The sequence below is a fragment of the Chroicocephalus ridibundus genome, chromosome 3 (genome assembly GCF_963924245.1).
Source record: "Chroicocephalus ridibundus chromosome 3, bChrRid1.1, whole genome shotgun sequence".
Taxonomy (NCBI): Eukaryota; Metazoa; Chordata; class Aves; order Charadriiformes; family Laridae; genus Chroicocephalus; species Chroicocephalus ridibundus.
This window is the reverse complement of record NC_086286.1, coordinates 46,178,328-46,198,192: the sequence shown is the minus strand read 5'-3', so window position 1 is coordinate 46,198,192 and position 19,865 is coordinate 46,178,328. Positions and strand designations below refer to the sequence as shown.

General features: G+C 41.7%; 2 protein-coding genes across 4 annotated transcripts in view; one reads left to right on the top strand and one right to left on the bottom strand.

Annotated features, from left to right (window-relative positions):
- The first annotated feature begins 2,415 nt into the window (after positions 1–2,415).
- On the top strand, positions 2,416–18,277 carry LGALS8 (galectin 8). Of its 3 annotated transcripts, none has more exons than XM_063328966.1 (9): positions 2,416–2,734; positions 5,265–5,402; positions 9,329–9,417; positions 10,136–10,346; positions 10,976–11,092; positions 12,933–12,959; positions 14,350–14,438; positions 16,333–16,498; positions 16,951–18,277. In XM_063328966.1, the coding sequence occupies exons 2-9, from the start codon at positions 5,361–5,363 to the stop codon at positions 17,098–17,100; spliced, it is 891 nt and encodes a 296-aa protein (XP_063185036.1). In that variant the 5' UTR covers positions 2,416–2,734; positions 5,265–5,360; the 3' UTR covers positions 17,101–18,277. The 3 variants fall into 3 exon arrangements, with proteins under 3 accessions (XP_063185036.1, XP_063185038.1, XP_063185035.1); XM_063328965.1 differs by lacking the exon at positions 2,416–2,734 and adding an exon at positions 2,789–3,106; XM_063328968.1 differs by lacking the exons at positions 2,416–2,734; positions 12,933–12,959 and adding an exon at positions 2,787–3,106.
- A 466-nt stretch (positions 18,278–18,743) lies between these two features.
- The window catches only part of HEATR1 (HEAT repeat containing 1), a 40,210-nt gene continuing 39,088 nt past the window's right edge, over positions 18,744–19,865 (bottom strand). Inside the window, exon 45 of the mRNA XM_063328964.1 lies at positions 18,744–19,551. Within this exon, the coding sequence (XP_063185034.1) occupies positions 19,463–19,551 (89 nt within the window). The 3' untranslated portion in view covers positions 18,744–19,462. The remainder of the gene's footprint in view (positions 19,552–19,865) is intronic.

Below are 19,865 nucleotides of genomic sequence, written 5' to 3'. Positions count from 1 at the left end.
CATAAAGGCTGTACCCAGTAGTGCTGGGTATGGTAGCAGCTGACGTGCAGCAGCATCTCCTGCACTGCTGGTATCTTGTGTTTATATTCCCTCTCCCAGTTCCTGTGGTTGGGGCAGGAAAGGCAGGTAACATTTTTTAGGGTTAAGAGGCTCCTCCCTCAAATGCTACCTTTTGTCCAAGAATAGCTGCTAAATTAGCTTCAGCTTGAAATTGTCTGCCTCTGTCTTGACAAAGCACTGCTGTTTCTCCAGCAAGCAAAATTCTGCTGGAACATGGGAAGTCAGAGTATCCAGACAGAATAACAGAGTCCCAGCAGCCATAGAATCATAGAATTGCCTAGGTTGGAAGGAACCTTTCAGATCATCTAGTCCAACCATCAACCAAACTCTTGACAAAACCCATCACTAAACCAGATCTCCAAGCACTATGTCTACCCGTCTTTTAAATACCTCCAGGGGCGGTGCCTCAACCACTTCCCTGGGCAGCTTCTTCCAATGGTTGTGTGCAAGTCAAATTGTAGCTTTAAAAGCAAAAAGCCTGAATTAGGACTTTGACCGTGGAAATAAGGGAAGACTCGACTATTTACTGTCATGACTGCCATTAGTAAATGATGCTAAAAATAGCAGTTACAAGAAATCAGCAGGAAAATGACAGTCTATGAATAAAACAACTGCAGTGCAGTGCAAGACTGCTCCAGCTGTAACCTGACTCATTGTCAATGGTGCATTAGGTTTGGGAGTTGAAATAGGGATTTTCCTGCAAATTTCACAAACTGCCTATGACTCAAAGGCTGTTAATCAAACAGCTGTTCTGCTTCAGTAAAGAACTGGTGCATGCTTTAAATCACTGTGTTTCCTTTGCATTGTTTCTTCCCAAAAGTGGAAGTGGAAGAGCTCTGAGGCAGAAGTAGTAAAACTTTATTTTCTGTGATTCTTCTAGAAACACTTCCACTTATTGCTCCTCCTTTCAGCATCACTACATTTTTATTACAACCCTTCAGCATCTTTTCTGTCCCTGTTGTTTGACCTAAACGTGCTTCAAACCTGCTTTGAGGTTGCTTTCTAATACTGAGAAGTGAAGGCATTTCATGTACTTCTGTCAGTCTGGTTTTATCAAAATTTTTTACTCTTTAAATTAGAATGCCTGGAACAATAGTTTCAAAGGAAAACTAAGTGGTAGTTCAGGCTCTAGAACTTTTTCTTTATTCTCTTTTAAAAAAAGTATAGTGGAAATTTTTAGAACAATTGAATAGCAGGCTTTTTGCTATCACCTGACTACAGACAATAGTTCTTGGTCCTCTCTCAAAACCATGCATGATTCTAAGGTGTCTTTCCCCAAGCAATCTGCTTTGCAGCTCTTTAATCTGAATAGCTCATTTCTGCAGTTTTCCGCAAAAGAAATGTCATACCTTTCTGTGGATCAGTCCTTCAGATCTGATATAGCTAAGCTGGTGTACCCTTTAGAGCAGCAATCCTACAACTATTAGCAGAACTCTAGCAAATAGATATGATTTGGTATGGTTTGGGTTTTGGTTTTTTGTTGTTGTTGTTGGTTTGGTTTGGTTTTTTGTGTGCTGGTTAATTGTAGAAGACTGGATATTATCTAGCTAAGATATGGAAATGGTCTTTGTGACGACAGTGGCTGAATACCATTCTAACTTTGCTATGTAGCCATGCGCACTGCTCCTTGCAACGCAAAGAAACACTGAATGTCTGTAATTGAATAGTATACAGTGATTTAATTTTGTAGGCCTTGTCTGTTGCAACCTTTATTTTTGTGCTTATCTTTCGCCCATCCAGCCTGTGAACAGGGGGAGCTTTAAATACTGCTGCTCTGAGCAGCTTGTTGCTACAAAAGCTGTAAAACTACTAGAGACTTCATTGCCCTACCTGCTTACTACACTGAAACAGCCAAAAGCACCTTAGTGAAGCCTGTGGGGGAACAGGAGGATAAAAGCATGTCCTTGGTGCTGCGGGTATAAGATTGGGGGTGGGTATAAGTTTTCCAGGTTTCAGAAACTCCACGGTCCTGGAGCAACAAACGACCCAGTCGGCTTTGAAAACTGCATTTGGGTCAGGTCACAGTGCAGTCCTAAAACTCATGGGATCGTTCACCTGGTGTGCAAGTCAATAACACACAACAGAAGTATTAGCTATTTATTAGAAATTCTGTGCAGAAAAGGGTGCTAGGGGATATGTCCACAAAGCTAGCATACCCAGCATTGAAACAGTCATTCATTTATACACTGTAAATTAGCATAATTAACATATTGTTTATCAACATTTTACTGGGGGTTATAATTCCTTATCTTCAGGCTGATTGGTGTAAAATGTCCTCTAGAAGTTAGGATACCCGCCTCTGCTTGAAGACCCGCACTCACTTCAATTAAAGGTACTGTCTCTTAATTTACTGCGCAGGCTCAGTGGGTGAGTGGTTTTCATACTGTAATTAGTCAAGTTCACCTTAAGGACGCATTTCATGCCACGTTTCTTGGGCAATCAGCCCCCTGAAGTTTCTGCTACCTGTTTGTAGGTCCTTTTGTTCCTTCTATCCCATTGTCTTGTCAAGAGTCATTTACCCAAATGACTTAGAGTTACCCGTCACGGAGGTTTCGATATCGCGCCCAGCTAGGAGGAGATGGGCTTCGGCTGCAACAAGGGACCTACAGACAAAACACGAAGCACGGAAGCAGCGAAGGGTTTGCGGCGGAAGCCTGTGGGCAGCGTTAAGGAGGTGAATGAACTTCGCGACCGGGCTGTTACTTTAGCACTCGTCCGTCCGGGGCGGGTGGGGCAGGGGCCCGCGGGGCGGCTCGGCTCGGCTCGGGCCCGGCAGCGCTCTGCGCCGGTCCCCGCCGTCCCTTCCTCCCCGGCTCACGGCAAACACACCCGGGGAGCCGGGCGCCCTCCCGGGGAAGCAGAGCCGGGCACGGTGGGACCGGGGCGGCCAGGCCCGGGGCGGAACCGGCGTCCGCCCTGACGTTGGAGGCGGCCGGAAGCCGTTGGGAGGGGCCGGGCCGGACCGGAGCCGGGGCAGCTGGCGGGGGGAGATGGCAGCGCCGGGCGGCCTCAGCCGGCGGGTCTGCAGGCGGTGCTAGTCGCGGAGGTGGGTTGTGGAGAGAAAGAAAGAGCTTCCCGTGAGGGGGGAACCGGCGGGTAAAAGTAGCAGCAACCCCCCCTTCCCCCCCCCGCCCCGTGTGTGTTTGTGGGGAGAAGGGCCCGCTCCCTGGCGGGGCCGAGGGAGGAGCCGGGGCTTTCTCGGGGTGCTTTACGGACGAGGTTTCTGGGTGAAACCGGTCCTGTGTCCTTCCACCGTGCTGTAGTGTCGGGTTTATAGCTGGGGGACGCCACTAGTGTTTTGTGCTCTAATTGCTTGCAAATATCCAGAAGGTATCTCGCTTATTCTCTTTGCAGAAGTCTTGTTTGCCTTGGTGTAAAGTCTAACCTGAGTTACCCTCGTGAAAGATATCTTCTGCATGTCGTAGAGGGACAGCATAAAAGCTGGTTGTTGGCCTTCCTGTTTTCCTGGTTTTTGTTTGTTTTTTTTTTTTCTTGTTGTTGAAGAGGTTTGCAACTGCTTTGCAATGTGTGGGAAAGTGTACGTATCTCTCTCATTTCTAAAAGTGTAGTCAGGAAACTGTAACTTATAGTGTTGCAGTCTTAAACTTTGGTGTAACATGTACTTCTGATAGAAGGTTACAGGAGAACCTTGCAGTTAGTTGCATGCCCATCTCCTGTTTTGTGAAACAACGCCTGAATTGCAGCTTTCCCTCATTTTTATTTGTTAGCTTTTTATTGAAAAGGTCACAATAAACCCCTCAACCCGTCACTTTGCCATAGTGCCACTGTCAGTCTGCCTAGACTGACAGTCCATTCTGTTCTAGGGCCCTTTGTCCACAGGGTTTAGATTGCTGCTGCACACCCAGGGAAATCAGTTAGCAGGCTGCTGGACACTGTGTTGTAGGCATGGGTTTCATTTTTTGGGGTCTGGTATTGGACTTTGCAATGCTAAAGTCAGAATTATTGTTTGCTTTGGTCTTGATTTCCTCCTTTTAAAAATGAAAATAATGAAATTTGCCTGCCTTTGCATATTCCTGTTGTGAATTGATGGTGGTATCCCATGAGAATACCAAAGGGGCAAAATAGTTATGCAGTGTAGGCACCTTATGTTCTCTGAATTGCATTCTAGGCACTGGCCTTAAGTAGGGGAATTAATACCCCTCTGGCCCAAATCTCCCACAAGATAAGCCAGATGTTGCAACGGGCCACTCTCTTGAATCATTGCAGATGATTAATCACAGGGCCCTGTGGAACATGTCACAGATGTTGGGTTTTTTTGTGTGGTGGTTGTTTGATTGTTTTTGGTTCTTCTTTTTTTTTTTTTTTTCTTCTTTTAATGTTGCTAACAGTTGTCACACAGTAATGATGCTAGAACCCTCACCTTTGACTTTTTCCCTGTCTGCTTGTCATCACCACGCAGTTTGCATGTTACTTTATTTCTCCAGAATGTGCAAGAAATAATTGCTTAGTAGTTTCAGTTGGGCCCTGAATTCTGGTCACTTCATTAGAAGGTTTGCTAAAGGAATTATAGTGTATCTGGATATACTCCCAAGTTGTTGTTTCATTTCTTATTAATGCTATGCATTTAATGCAAGTTTTACAAACTCCTCTAGTTATCTGAGGAGTTCGGGGATTGTGTGTGTCGGAGGAAGAAACATAAACCACCCTTTGCTTCCCTGCTATGTTTTTGCCTAGTATCTCTTAACTTTATATGAGATAAAACTGGAAAAAGCAAGACCTAGGTCTTGTCTGCCTTGGGAAATCTGGGGATAGCACAGAAAGGGTTAAAGAAAACAGAAATGGTTGTTTGCTTTTGTACTGTGTATCTTTTCACTGTCTGCAGGCAAGTGTCAGCTGCAAGTGGAGGGCTATTAGGGCCCAGCTGAGGGGCACTGAGTTATCATGTGTTCCTCTGTACAGTGATTTTTACATGGGATTCTATCTCAGTATACAGGATTCTATCTCGATATATCTCAGGAAGCTGCTGATGACATTTCGTACCTGTGTGCACTGTCCCTTGTTAGGGTGGCACCTTATTTCTTTAAGCAAGCCCTTAGTTTTTGTATTTCAAAACCCCAGCAAATTTATTGGAAATGAAAGATGCTTGTATAATTTCTTGTGCTGTTTAAAGTTATACCTTGAAGGGTTTCACTACATGTAGTGTCATTTGTTTCTTTCTAATTAAAAGTTTTGGTTTTTTGAAGGGATCCCTCCTTTGGTGCTGCCTGACCAGTGAATCCTTTAAATACGCTCCAGCAGTGGTCACACAGAACTGACAAACTTAACCTGGAGGAGGGAAGATGATGTCCTTGGACGGACCGCAGAAGACAATCAGTAGCCCGGTAACTCCCCTGTCACATCAACAACTCCTCCCTTGGGAAATGGGACTTGGCTGTTTTATGTCAATAGTTAGTACTCATACTGTTTTGCACAGTGTGGGCTGTCACTGAGAACTCTTTGTGTTGCTCAGGTGTTTGAGGAAGAGTGTGACAGGTAACACTAGTAGCTGATGGTGTTTACAAATTGTGCTGTAATCAAATGGACATGTAATGCACAGGACTTCCAAAACAGGAAGTTCTGTTGGCCTTGGAGGGTAATCCCTTTTCATATGCAGCTTATTGGATGTCTGGCATTTTCACAGAATGTGCTGGATTGAAAGTGAAAGTATGATAAGCAGTGGTTTCACTCCTAATTCTCTGTAAACATGGGTGGTGCCTGTCAGCCCTCATGACATGTTTGTTTGTGTATGGGTGCTTGTGGCTTCAGTCTCAACTATTAAACTTGGAATCTTTTTCGATAGTTGATATCTTACCTTACAATAAATCATGTTTTGTAAGGAAGACTTGAGCTAACACCATTCAGCCATTGCAGAGAGTGGATTTGATGGAATGTTGTTTGCATAGCTTAGCATCTGGAGACTTTCTCTGAAAAACTCTAGTATTCTCATGATCTGTCAGCAGTCTGACACTGGCATGTAGCTAAAGGAGTGGGCTGGAGCAGTGGTTTTCATTGTATCTTTAAAAAGGTAGTTCCTTTGAGCCTGCAGGAAATAATATTTTTAACATCCTGTGCTAAAATTCTGTAAAAATATCAAAGTCTGTAGAGTATCTATGTGAAGTATACAGTAGTGCAGATCTGCACAGGACTTCCTTATCTATTGCAGCTTTTCACTGATGCACGCCTGTGCCCTTGGTAACTCTGTTCAATCCCACTATACATTCACTGCTTGCAAAGTGGATAGAGTGAGGGATGACGTGGGAATAGCTTCAACTTTCTTCAAAGAACCCAGCTGTGAGAGGAAAGAAAGCTATGTGGAGATTAACTAGAAGGACTGAACTGCAAAAGGAAAGGGAGGATGAAAGTTGGTAGATGGGGATTTTGGTGGGAGAGGAGGATAAGGAAGGGTTTAAGACAAATAATGGGTGTAAGGGAGACAGTAAGAGTTCATCAAAATTGAATGGCTGCAAGGGAATTGATGCGTATGCTGGGTGACAAGACCAGGCTGGAGAATATAAAGGGGTAAACTAGGGCTTAGGGGTCAAGAGTCTAAGGTAGGAATAAGTGTGAAGTTTTGGGATTGGAATATGGAGGCAGAGGTGGGAAAGAGAGTGCTGATGACCTCAGGACAGCCTCCAGATAAGGCCACGTGCGACCTGCTCTATCTGAAGTTTTCTTTGAGCAAGGCGTTGACACCAGAGGTGTCTGCCAGCATCAGCCCTTCTGTGATTCTGTAACCTGTGTGATATCACAGGTTGATGTACTTACTAGGGATGGAGGAGGGCAGGCTATGAAGATTAAGAGCTTTATTACAGGTTTGAGTCTGAGACTTATTTCTTCATTACTGTACTGTTCTGAATCATGCAGAAAATCCTGCTTTCCTCTTTATGCCCTTTACTACACCCATTTGTCAAGAAATGTTGTCGTGCCCCATCTGATGGGGCAGCTGTCTGCTACCCAGCAAGCTGGGTGAAAAATGTGTTATCACAGTCCTTTCCTCTGTAAGACCATAATCTGTCCTCTTGTTTTATGAAAACTGGCAGATGTTACAATGAACTTGGTCTTCGAGACCTCTCAAACTCAGTTGGCATTGACCAATTGGCTTCAGAGGTAATTTTTGGAGGTCTGAAAGAGAGCCAGGATGCTGGTAGATCATGTGATGTCACAAGCATTACTAGGAAAAATTAGTAGAAGAACGTCTTGAGATGTGAGGAAATTATAGCCACATTCTGTGATGACAAACCCTCATTAAGTCGGTAGTATTGCACCCAGGAAATGCTCTGTTACGGCCTTGCAGATAGTATGTCTGAGCTTCTGAAGAGCTGATGGGCCAACATTCTTTCCTCTTAAATAAAAACATCCATTTGAATAGAAAGAAGGTTTTTTTTGCTACAGCTCTCTTCCAGGGGTAAATAACTTTGATCCACTAGAGTCCCAGCATCCCTGGCCCGGGTTTGTTTGTTTCTCTCGTTTGTCTTTAGAGACAGCCAGCAATTTATTACTCTATTGCATTGCTCAGAGCTACTACCCCTCAGAAGCAGTGTGTTAAAACTGAAATAATCAAGATACGTTTTTTCTTATTTATTATTATTGTTATTATTATTTGAATAAAAACAAGCCTCTTCTGTATAGCTTGTATATTAAGGAGTGAAGCTACTGCCAGTAAGTGAAGGGATTTCAGCCTATTTATTCTTTCAGTTTTAACACTTAATTTCACTTTTTGGTCCTCCTCTACTGCACCTGCTTAAGTCAATAAAAATACACGAGACTTAAACCAACTTGACTATTCGTGAGCTTACGCTTGAGAAGCAAGTTCTTTAAGTCCGTTCTGCTGACGTAGAAGATGACTGCAGATTAGGTTTTGTGCAACATGTGGGTAGCTGAGAAGGGAAGTGGAGAGAGGGCGGAAAAGGATGTGTATCTACTGGCAGAAGTGATCAACATTCTGGATTTAGATAATTTTTGCTGTCATTCCCCCTTCCCTCCTCACAAATTCACAAGAATAAGCGTCAGCGAACACTTTTCATATCTTCCTATTTTGCATGATTATACATATAAATCTCAGCTTGTCTTTTCATGGTCCAATGTTCCATTCAAGAGTGTATTTTCAGTCTGTCCATTTTTTCTTGTTAAATTAGCGTGACTCTTGTTTGCAATTGGTGTTTCATTTCAAAGATCTCCTAAAATCTTATACACTGTTCCATAGATCAGGGATTTTTGGGGGGAAAACAAACAAACAAACAAACAAAAAAAACCTTGGCAGAAATTTTTGTCTGTTAACCAGAGCAAATGCAATATTGGCTACCATTTACTTCATTTTTCAATCTAAAGCACATGTGATGAGATGCAGAATTATAGCTTTACTTTCAGGTAAAGCTCACAGTCTCCTGTGAACTTCCACAGTTTTCTACTGAGGTGCTCCCCTTCCCTCCCTGAAATTCTGCGTGCGCCATCTGACGGTCAGGGTAGGGTTTCTGTCAGCATGTCTGAGCCTTTGCCAGAGAGCTGTGCTGGGGCGTTTGGGGCTTTTATTTTAATTGACATGTCCCCTCACATGGCTTGTTGCCATGTTGCCATTTCACATAATGTGCGTGTGTTACCTTTTCCAGCTATTGATGTGGAAGAAAAAATAGGCAGGGCCAGACTGCATACCATAGATACCATAAAGACGCAGACTCCTGAACAGGGCTATTTCAGTGCACCTTGCAGGTCTTAGGTCATTACAATGAGGTATTTTTTTGTGTTTGTTGTGTACTTTTTACTAAGAAGACACTGTGACATAGTCTCTTCTTTTCCCATCACTGTTTTCCAAAATGGACCAAGAACAAGCAAAAAGGCAGCTGCTGTAGTCCAGGATCAGAAGGGTTGTAGAAGGGGCTATTGCTACCAGCAAAGGGCTACTATTATCAGCCCTTGACAATGACCTAATTTGAAGTGAATTCTCTTCATACTCTATTAAAAGCAAGGCAATAAAATATTACCACTCTTCCTTTGAGAACTAGGAATGAAGGCTGGAAACTTTAGTTTTAATTTTATCTGAGAAGCTTGGTTTTCGTAGGTAAAACTCTGTTGGGTTTCTCCTTCCTGTTTTGGTGGGTATTTGGTGCTTCTCTACTGTTTCTTTTAAATAAAATGCTAGTTGTATTTCTTTTAATGTGCTAGAGCATAATTAGGTATTACAATATTATTTTTAAAACTGTTCTGGGGTTTTTTTTGCCTCCATCACAAAATGTTATTTGAATCTTGTTAAATCTTTTTTCCCCTCTTCTAGATCATTCCATATGTTGGCACAATACTTGGTGGCCTTGTTCCTGGAGAGCTGATTGTGATACATGGGACTGTTCCTGATGATGCAGACAGGTAGTGGCTACAGTGTCACTTTTTGCAGTGTCACTGTGCGAACAAGTGTGTTATGGATAAAATGTTTCCAGGGTTTTACTTATGATGGCACACAAAGGCTTGATTTAAATCCTTGTGATGGTATCAGAGTGAATACAGGCTTAAGTGGTTAATGAAAACTTTGTGATGAGAGGTGGAAGATCAACTGTTTTTTTGCTCTCTGATGATCCTCTCTTCTCTCTTTTTGCTTTGCTTGCTTTGAGAATGTTTGGGTTTTTTTCCCTGTCATAGCATGTCTGCTTGTCTCAAGAGATTGTCTGAGACTAACAAAATCGATAATGACTGTGTTGCATGAAGTAAATAACTTTAACTGGGATAAGGAGGTATGAACGAGTGCATGTGTCCAGTATGGGGGTTCTGTTCCCTGACTTTGCCCAGGGTTCATTTGGTTATTCTACAGAAGATGATGGGAGGGAAGGTGGTGAACACAGTGAGGAGTTTACATGATGTGAATGATGACCATTAAATAAATACTTAAATATTTTAATTCAGTGCAATAAATCATGGGAGAATCTTTCACAAATGTGTATGAGTTGGACAAATATATGTTTGGGTTTTTTCCCCTCATACAGCAGCACTCATTGTATTTGTCTGTTCTGAGACTCCACAGTAAAACACAAGTGTATTGAACTTTTAGGTGATTTCTTGACAGACTGAGCTGTCTTATTTTTATGATTAGGTTCCAGGTGGATTTACAGTGTGGCAGTAGCATAAAGCCTCGAGCTGATGTGGCATTTCATTTCAACCCCCGCTTCAAAAGGTCTGGCTGCGTTGTTTGCAACACACTGGAGAGGGAAAAATGGGGCTGGGAGGAGATCACTTACGAGATGCCCTTTCAAAAAGGGAAGTCATTTGAGATTGTCATCATGATTTTAAAGGATAAATTCCAGGTGAGTCTGGGTCAACTCTTTATCCATGGCCAGTTGTCAGGCTAATAAGAGCGGTATTTTGTATACTTACAATAAATAGTTGGAAGCCTTGGTTTCTCTGTTACATAGGTATAGTCTAACTACAGAAAAGTTTAGAAGCTTTTATTAAAGAGGTGCTAAGTAAATCAGATGTTTGATTTTGTATTGTTTCCCTCTAAGTTGGATGAATAGGCAAGCAACTTCCTGCCATGGCTAATAGCTACTCCACCCTTCCCTTCTTATGTGCAAAGGGCTGACCTTAGGGCAAACCTCTTTTGGGACAATCCTTTTGGAGGAAACTTGTGAGGTGTGTTTGTCTTTCTCTGTTAGACTGCAGTAATAGACTCTGTTAGGTTGACAGTACCTGGTGAGTGATCAGGTGATTGAAACAAAAGGTATGAAATGCAAATTTTAGTGTAGTCAAATAAATTCCCCCTCTCATAATGGAGAGCTCATCATGGATGAGCTGAACTTAGTTGCTCTGAAATTTCTAGGACACTCCCTGCTTTGTACCAAAACAGTGTAAAACAGAGATACATGCATATAATTTGATATCTGGCTGGTGTGATGAATGTTTAATACAATTTTCCTGTTTTGTTTCCTATCTCTAGGTGACTGTAAATAAGAAGCACTTGCTGCTCTACAACCACAGAATTAGCCTTGAAAGAATAGATACTCTTGGAATATATGGCAAAGTGCAGATCAAAACTGTAGATTTTGTTTCCAATGTAAGTTATATAGATAGATGACTTGTTAGTTGCTTTTCTCTGTCTTGCTAAACTAGAGTAGGGTTTATGGTGAAAAGGAAGTAAAGAAAAGCGGCTACACAGTCTAATGTCAGTAACAGGACTTTTTTTCCCCAGAATTGAACATGCGAGTATCATGTGAGGATCTCTGTCTTCCTTTTTTAGTCTTGAGGTTAGGGGCGGAAGGGTGACAAAGTTCACAGCTTACAAAGTTAACAGGACAGATACTGAGTCTGGGAATGGATTAGACTTTTCAAATACTGCAGGAGCTCCAAATTAACTCTCAGTATTCAGTGCTTCTAAGTGACGAGTTCAGCCAGGCCTGTAACTTGTGGCTTGGCTTCCAGTTTCCAAGTTCAGCCACGGCTGGAACTGCTTATACACATAACCCTGTTTTTCCTGCTAAAACGACTGAATTATTGAATTAAGTGGTAAGTAGGAGTGTATGTTTATTTCTGGGGGGAGAAGAAATGTCCTTTTTCACAAGAAGACCTTGTGGCTTGACTTGCACTTGGACCAAACTGCAGTGAAAATAAAGTGCAGGCAGTGCTGTGCTTCCTCTCAACTGCCAGCTCTGATAGAGGAAGTAAACCAACAGGGAGGAATTGAACAAGATGTTTTCCCCTGTGCAGAAGGAAAGATCCTTCTGCTCTGGAAGGGTGAGATTTCTAGAGCAGAAATGAAAGGTGATAAATTCCAGGGAGGTACAGAAGGTGAATGCCTTTTCCCTTTCTTCCTGCCACTCACTAAGGCAGCCTACCTACTCCTGTGTGACATTCTGGGTCTCTTCTGCCCATCCTCACTATATTGTATGTAAAACTTGGGTCTGGTGCTGACAAACATCAGGTCTAACTTGGGTCAGCAGACTAGTAACTGTATTGATGGAAGGTGGAGATGTGGGCCTGAATGAAATGGGATCTAAACTTTAAAGATAGGTCTAGTCACTGATTATTTGCAAAACCTATGCATAGAGTTTTGTGGGCCCCATCACTTGGCCATGTTGCTTCAAAGCTGACTGACTCCAAAAAGAGCTTGTGGGCAAGCAGACACTGTAGGTTGGTTTCTATCCCAAGCACAAAACAAAGCAGAGTTGCTTTAGTGTGTGGTTGCTGATGCTGTATCTTTTGGGAAAGAAAGGAATGGAGAATGGCAATTGTTTCCTTTGTCTTTGCTTCTAATATACTCTTTTGAGGAGGAAGAGGGAGGCTTGTATTGAAATAAACAAGCTGAAGATGGAATCTGCCAGGGCTAGGCTGGAACTGTCTCCCTGCATGGCCATGTTGCTGATATGCCTTTCCCAGGGGAAGGGACAGGGATGCAGGGGGCTGCTTAGAATCCCAAGGTCCCCTGCATGGGCTTTCCCTGCTGGTATTCCTACCGCAGTAGGGAAAGCTCAGTGGGTACCCTCAGATGCTAAGGGGTTAACAGTGCTCCGACTTACATAAGGATTCAAACTGCTGTAATGAGGTGGTCTTTAGAAATCTCGATTTGGCTTCAACAACTATCTTCAGGACTTTCCCTTGGTTTTTAGGGGTTTGGCTATTTTTTTTCTTTACCATAGCCCCAGATTTTCATGTTAACAGTTCACCCTTCAAAGCAGCACAGATCCATATATGGTTCTAAACCAACTTTAACATAAAGTTCCACGATGTGAGCAATGACATCTGAATATCTCTCTTTCTGCAGTCTTTACAAGGCTCTCAGCCATCATGTCTGGGAGTAACAAAGATAAACACAGAAAATGTGCCTGTCATTGTAAAAGGTTGAATGAATCTTCCTGTTATCTGATAAGATAGTTAATGTTGTTTGTTTTCTCTTGTAGGGGGAAATGCCAGATGGTTCACAATTTGTAAGTGTCTCATGTAGACTTGTGGTAAATGTGAAGAGTAGAAAAAATTGAAATAAAAACATCTCAGTTATTCATGAAAACACATGCATAGAACAAGGGAATTAAGAATCTACTGGGAGATGATAATCAGTGAGGTTTTGTTACAGAGAAATCCTCTTTTCTGCTGCTAGTAAAAGTGAAGCTATTTGTAAAATCATATACAAAACGCAAAAGACTGCAGCAGCAACCTTTTTATGGCAGCATCCACAGCCATAAACACAAAAATAAAAAGTGAGGTACCTACAGTCTTAAAAGACCAAATGACATTAAAAACATTTTTCAAATAAGCATACTTAATTTTCTCTGCCTTAGGGAATACCCTCATGTTGCGCCAAATGGCCTTATGTTAATGTGCATATCTTGGAACCCGTCTGGCTACATCCTCCTCTTGCTGACAGATCCACATTTACCTTGTATACGCTTCGGGTGGCTGGATGCAAGCATCGCACCTTAGGGTTGGAACTCGCACCCAGCTAAGTGTGGAGCATAGACAGAGCGAGCGCTCATCTTTTTGCAAAAAGCTGTGCAGGTGCCTGGTATCCAGGCTGGAGTAAGGACCACACTCAAACTGAAAAGGGGTTGGAGGCTAGGAATATATACAAATAGAATTTGTGGAGAAGGTGAAGTTGCAGTGAGTGCTATGATTTTAGTTGCCTTGTCACTTGACAGTCTGCCTTCTTCAGTCTTCTCAAAACCACATAACATGCAGTACTGTCATTTGCAAGTGGTGGACTTGAACAAAAAAATAAAGGTGAAGTACTTCTACATTCACTCCTTTTCCCTGATCAAAATTAACTACTAACACGATACAAAAAAAAAAAGGCAAATAAAAATAAAATACTTGCACTGTCTATCATTATGAACTGGTGCCAGGAGGACAGAATACTCAGTGACCCTACATCTAGAACTTACGCCACTGTGGACTACACACCTAGCACAAGTCTTTTTTTTTTTTTTTTTTTTTTAAAAGCATAACTGAAGCTTTTGGAGAGGAGAGGTCAGCATGTCTGTATCACATAATTACGTGATACAAATTTATATTAGTGCAGAGAGTTTCATGTTTGTTTTTGTTTTCTCCTCTTTCATCTCCTTGCACCATTAGTGGTGGCAGACGTAGTTGTAAATAATGTTTATTTTGAACCTGAGGTTCTAAAGAAAAAATGCAAGACATTCATATGTTTATCTCAGTGTAACTTTTCCACTATAGTATTAGTATCGCAGAACATGCTGTTAGGAATAACTTTAGCTGTAAGGGCAGATCCATAAATTTCTTCCTGCCATAGTAAAGCTCAGCTTGTATATTGAAAAAAGTAAGTCACAGTCAAAATTTTTACTGGTGCTGTACTTTCAGGGAGTTCCTTACGTTGAGAAACTTGATGCTGCACTTTGTCCAGGATGCACAGTTGCTATTAAAGGAGAAGTGAATAAAAACCCAAAGAGGTAAGAGATACTGAATTTTTCTGCTGTTTAACTGAGCTACTCTTGAGAATGAGTAGGCTTTTCCATTGTCTTAGTATATCCTTACTGACTTGCAACTTTGCATCTGGAATCATCTGAAACTGCAGTGCAGTTTTGTCAGGAACCTGCAGATGCTGCTTTAGAGAGGACTTAGAGAGCAGCTCCGTTGTGAAAAGTGGAGGTAAAACCTGAGTGTCTTACCTACTAAACCGGCATCGTTCACACGATTGTGTGTCTGTTCAGGGTTTCCATTGTGCAAGGCATCTGAGCACATGTATCGTACAAGGACAGCTTTTATTCTAAAGAGATCCGAGAGTAAGGGAATTGGCAGAAGTAGATGGAAAATGAGCAAGTTGGGTGAGTTGTTGGTGTGCTCAGTGCTGCATGTTGCAAAGTTTCTGTGATTACTTCTTGCATGGCCTCCTGGGGGACTATAGAAGCATGAAGGTGCCTAACTGACAACAGTTGAGTGATGAAAAGCCGGTAGGGGAGTATGAGCTGTAATTTTGATAGCAAATTAGGAACAACGGGTTGCAAAGAAGACATTTCCCAACATGAGTTAAAGGGGGAGGGAAGGGGAGCGCAACACGGTCGAAATGGAGCTGAGGAAATGTCTATGCTTGAGCATGCCCTTTGCTTGAAGGGTGGTTTTGGCTCTGGAGAAACATGCCTAAAAATGAATCAATTAGTGGAAATGATGAGCAGCATGCTTTTTGTGCTCTGTGTATGCATTGCACTCCTGCTTCCTCAGAGCACATGTATTCGCTGCAGCTGAACTCAGAGTTCATATTAATACTGTAACTCAAGGTCTAGAAATCTTACCAACAAAGTCTGAATGGACTTTAAATTGGACAGGATAATTAATACTTAGATAGGAGCATTTGTTTTCCTTCTTTTGGCTTGGAAAGTTTACTAGCATATTTCAAGTGCTGAACGTACTACTTATAAGCATGAAGAGGCTTTTGGGTGTTAGTTAAAGCATTGTAGGTTGTCTGCTCTTTGTGCTTTTAAACATAGAGATTTTTATAGAGTTTTTAAGTTATTTAATGTCTTTCACTCAGTTTACACAGTTGTAGATGTTCCTTTTTCTCGGTGAAAGAGGACTTTACAGCTTGTAAACGTGGCTGTTGCCATATTTTGTATCTGGACTAAGCAATTTTAGGCTTCTCGGAGGAGGGAAATAACCTGACAGCTGGAGTTAATTTGGGGGCAGGAATATTTCCTCTTCAGGTCTTTGCCACAGGTTGAAGCTTTCATTTTAATTTGGATGACTCTTCCCTCTGATCCCTTCTCCAGAGGTCCCCTTTAGGAACCCTGTGTTGCGGACGTGTCAGAGATTGCAGAGTATTCATTGGGCCTGGGCAGAGCTACGCTACCTACAAAGTAATGCTTTGTATGCATGGTGTCCCACCAATCGTAAATGTCCAGCGACCTTAAACTTTCCGTAGAGTCTAACCAGTTTGTTGGCAGAAAGAATATGTCTTTAGGTAAAACAAAGACTCCCACTCCACGCTGGAGTGAAGGGAAAGTGGAGCAAGTAGCACTGTGTGTTTCCATGAGAACGAATGCTGCTTCCTGAGTGCTATAGGGGAGCAGCACTTGGCTGAATGCCTCCTTGCTGATACATGAACAGAAAGCTGAGTGATGAAGCAGATCTGGCAGGGTCAGGTCCTATATTTGCTGCCTCCAGCAAAGGCTTCTGTGCGAAGGAGACAAATCTGTGTTAACTGCCTACTTGGTTCTTCAGGTGAATCAACAGCCCTGTCTCCAGAACAGTTCTGCGTATTGGCTAGGGGCTTCGTAAATAGCATGGACTACTTACTGCCTCATGTTTATAAAGCCTTGATATAGTAAACTTTTAAAAAATATCTTCCAGCTTTACGATAAATCTGAAATCAAGTGACTCAAAGGACATTGCATTACATCTGAATCCCCGAATGAAAAATAAAGTTTTTGTAAGAAACTCATACCTTCATGACAGCTGGGGAGAAGAAGAAAGGGAAGTGGCCAATTTCCCTTTCAGTCCAGGGATGTACTTTGAGGTAAGATTAACTAAAACACAGCGTCAAACTGGTAAATCTGCCAAAAGGATTGGTGCTTAAATGTCATGTCACTAACACAGATTTAAATAAAACTGCCATTCCTGCATTTCAGTGTCTTGAGAATATTTAGGATTAAATGGGACCATAAGGAGCGGAGATTTGACTTGGTTTTAATGACAGTTTTCTTTTTAAGTAGTGGCAAGAATTCAGCCTGTGCTCAGAACAAATTTTAATTGGATTGAGTTGGACTCGATGATCCTTGTGGGTCCCTTCCAACTTGAGATATTCTCTGAATTTTATTGGTTTCACTTTTCTTAATGTTTCTTTTGCATGAAACATTCTCTGTAACAGAAGCAGGGCTTGCCCAAGTCTAGCTTAGATCATCAGGTGGTTTTTCATGTCTTACCTCACCTGAGCTTAGAAGTTAAACTGTTTCTCTTCTTGCTTTTCAGCTTATCATTTTCTGTGATGCCCACCAGTTCAAAGTTGCTGTTAATGGTGTTCACACTCTGGAGTACAAGCATCGTTTTAAACAACTTGAAAAGATCAACGTAGTGGAAATCATGGGAGACATTCAATTGTTAGATGTGAGGAGGTGGTAGTTCTTTTCATTCAGTACTAAAAGAATTAAACCTCTTCTAATAACAGTGCCGCCTTGTCAAGTACAAACAGGTGCTGACTTGTGCTGAGCCTGCCTTTATCTATCTAGGCTTCTGCATCTGCCTCACTAGAAAGGCGAGTACCAGAACTGCTAACTGCGAGATTAAATCCTCCTCTAGTGTACACTATCCTGGCAAGCTAAGTAAGTGTTTGCTCAGATCAATCTCCTGTATTTGCTCAGATCAATCTCCTGTATTAGTGAACCTAGCAATATGAAAATGCTGCATCATACTGTGTCTAACAAATGCACGCAGTACGTTTAAGTTAAACTACTACTTGTCATTCCTTGATAGCATACATTCAATATTGTGAAGCAGAAACAAGACTGAAATAGGATCTGAAGATATGGTTATCCTTCCCAAAAGGGACATTGGTAATTCATTTAAAATAGAATTTTGAACTATGCTTTTCTGCTTTTTAGTTTATATTAGCAACTATAACCTTTTTACTGAGGCTGGATTAAGCAAACAGTTGGCCCATCGGTACTAGCAAACGCAAGGAGGAATTTGATCTTACTACTTCATATGCTGCTGCAGTAGTACTTTCTCTGACACTCATGGTTAAGTCACGTTCAATGCTAACAAGTGGCTTAAATCAAACATACAGGAGCATTTCTAGCTTTTAGTTTTCCAAATTGAAACAAATGTAAATGAGTTATCTGCTTCCAATTGTGTGAACTTTTGGAAGCTTGTTTGATCTGAAATCGCTCCCAACTGAGTTGAGATTGCTCAGGGACTGAAATAGATGTTTGTGTTTTTCATGTTTTAAAAATGTGTGAACCCACGTACTCCAGGCAGAGTTTCAGCTGAGATGAGACTCAGATATTCATCAGTGGAATAGAGAACGAACCCTTTTGCAGTCTTGTATTAAAATACTATCTGTCTGAAACAAATAGTTCCTATTCAGTTTTCCATACAAATGTCAGTCTTAATTTTTATATTCTTTTTTAAAATAAGTTGCTGCTGGTTGTCAATACGTGCCTGGGGGGTGTTCCTATTTATCCGAACAGCTGCTAAAAGAGTGAAGCAATTTCAAGAGTAAGAGATACCCTAAGACTGTTTAAGATAAATTACCAGATTTAATGTATAAAAAGCATAAATAAAAACATTTGTGAACTCAGCTTTTCTCCAAGTGTAGCTATATTCCCTTTTTGGTCCATATTTTGTCTTGTTTCACTTACCATCTCCAGTATCTCCAAGGTGGCATAGCAATGCTGACTGGAGGACCATTTCCACATGGAGGAGTGATACGCAGACCAGTTAACCTGAGTAGGACCTGCCCTCGGCTGTGCTGGTGTGGCCTTCAGGACAGAGTTGTGCTGCGCATGTGCCTTGGCCGCAGGATAAACTTATCTGGATGATTGTAACAGAGGAGCAGGTAGGCAGCTCCCACTCAGTAATGGCAATTACACCACTTGTGTGACCTCACCTTTATCTAAAAGTTCAGCAGGAAGTTCTCATGCAAACATCGTTTTTGTTTGACAGCAGAGGTGATTAACAGTTGTTTTCTTTTAAGAAAATCCTGTAAGAGCATGAATGCCCACAATGGGACAACCCTTCCGCAGACAGGATCTGCAAGCTGTGCTGCACCCTGAAAGGAGGCCCATTCCCAGTACCCAAGGGGATGTGAGATTATCCTCATTACAGTGTTAGTTCTAACCAGTTGCATTTAAAACCATCCTTTACGGAGTGTGAGTGCCTGAGTCCTGGTGCAAAACAGGTGGTGAGTTTTTTGGTAAACTCATTAACATAGCAAGCAATTTATTGTTGATCTTCAGGTGAATAAGACGCTAATCAGTAGCAGTCTTTAAAGACTACAAAAGAGCTTTAGCTCCTCTATCAATCCTAGTTACTTGTGACTTCTCTTTCAGTATCTTCAGTGGGTTTACTTTTTAATTCCCTAAAAATGACAGAAAAGCAGATTCTCGGGCTTGCAGTGCATGGGTCCAGCGAGTACCATGCTTACATTCCAGCACGACAGCCCCTCCCCAGAGACAGCAACTGCATACCCCAAGCACAGTGGAATTCAGTGAGTCCCACAAATTGTCACTCTGTTTGTGCCCAGCTATCAGAATTTGCTTACAGCTTGCTCCAGTTTTCCACTGTTAAGAAAAGAGCAGTTACGGAAAAGTCATACGAAAAGTCCCCAGACCATCCAGAAATTATAAAGCCAAATTCTTACAATATTTTATTAAAAAGTTAAGATCTTAGCTCTGATAAAAATTAGTATGACAGTTTGCCTGTAATACTTGCACGTGTGAAGCTAACATGATTCAGATAAAACTTGAAAACAAAGGGGACCAACTTAGAAGTAGCTTTGGAGCGGTTCTCCCAAAATGACTTCTAGTTGTTGAATTGTCTTCTGACACTGCTGTTCAACTTCTTCACATTCATCTAGAAAAAGAAATAAAGCAGGAATTAAGTAGAATAGTGATTACAAAGCTACCCTAGGAAGGCTTCATCACTTCTCAAGGCTAGATACGAAATAATTATTCAAAAATATTTTGGCACTGACTCACGACTTAAGCAAATTTTTTCTACTATAAACACTGGTTTGAAAGATACAACTGAGGAGATGTGCGCAGCCTATAGCACTGAAGAAACTTCTGTAATTTAACTGAACTTTAGGAGTGTGTTGGATAAAATCCATTTCAGTTTGCATCCTGCACAGTTTAAGCTACTGTATACCGATTCCTAAGATTTATATC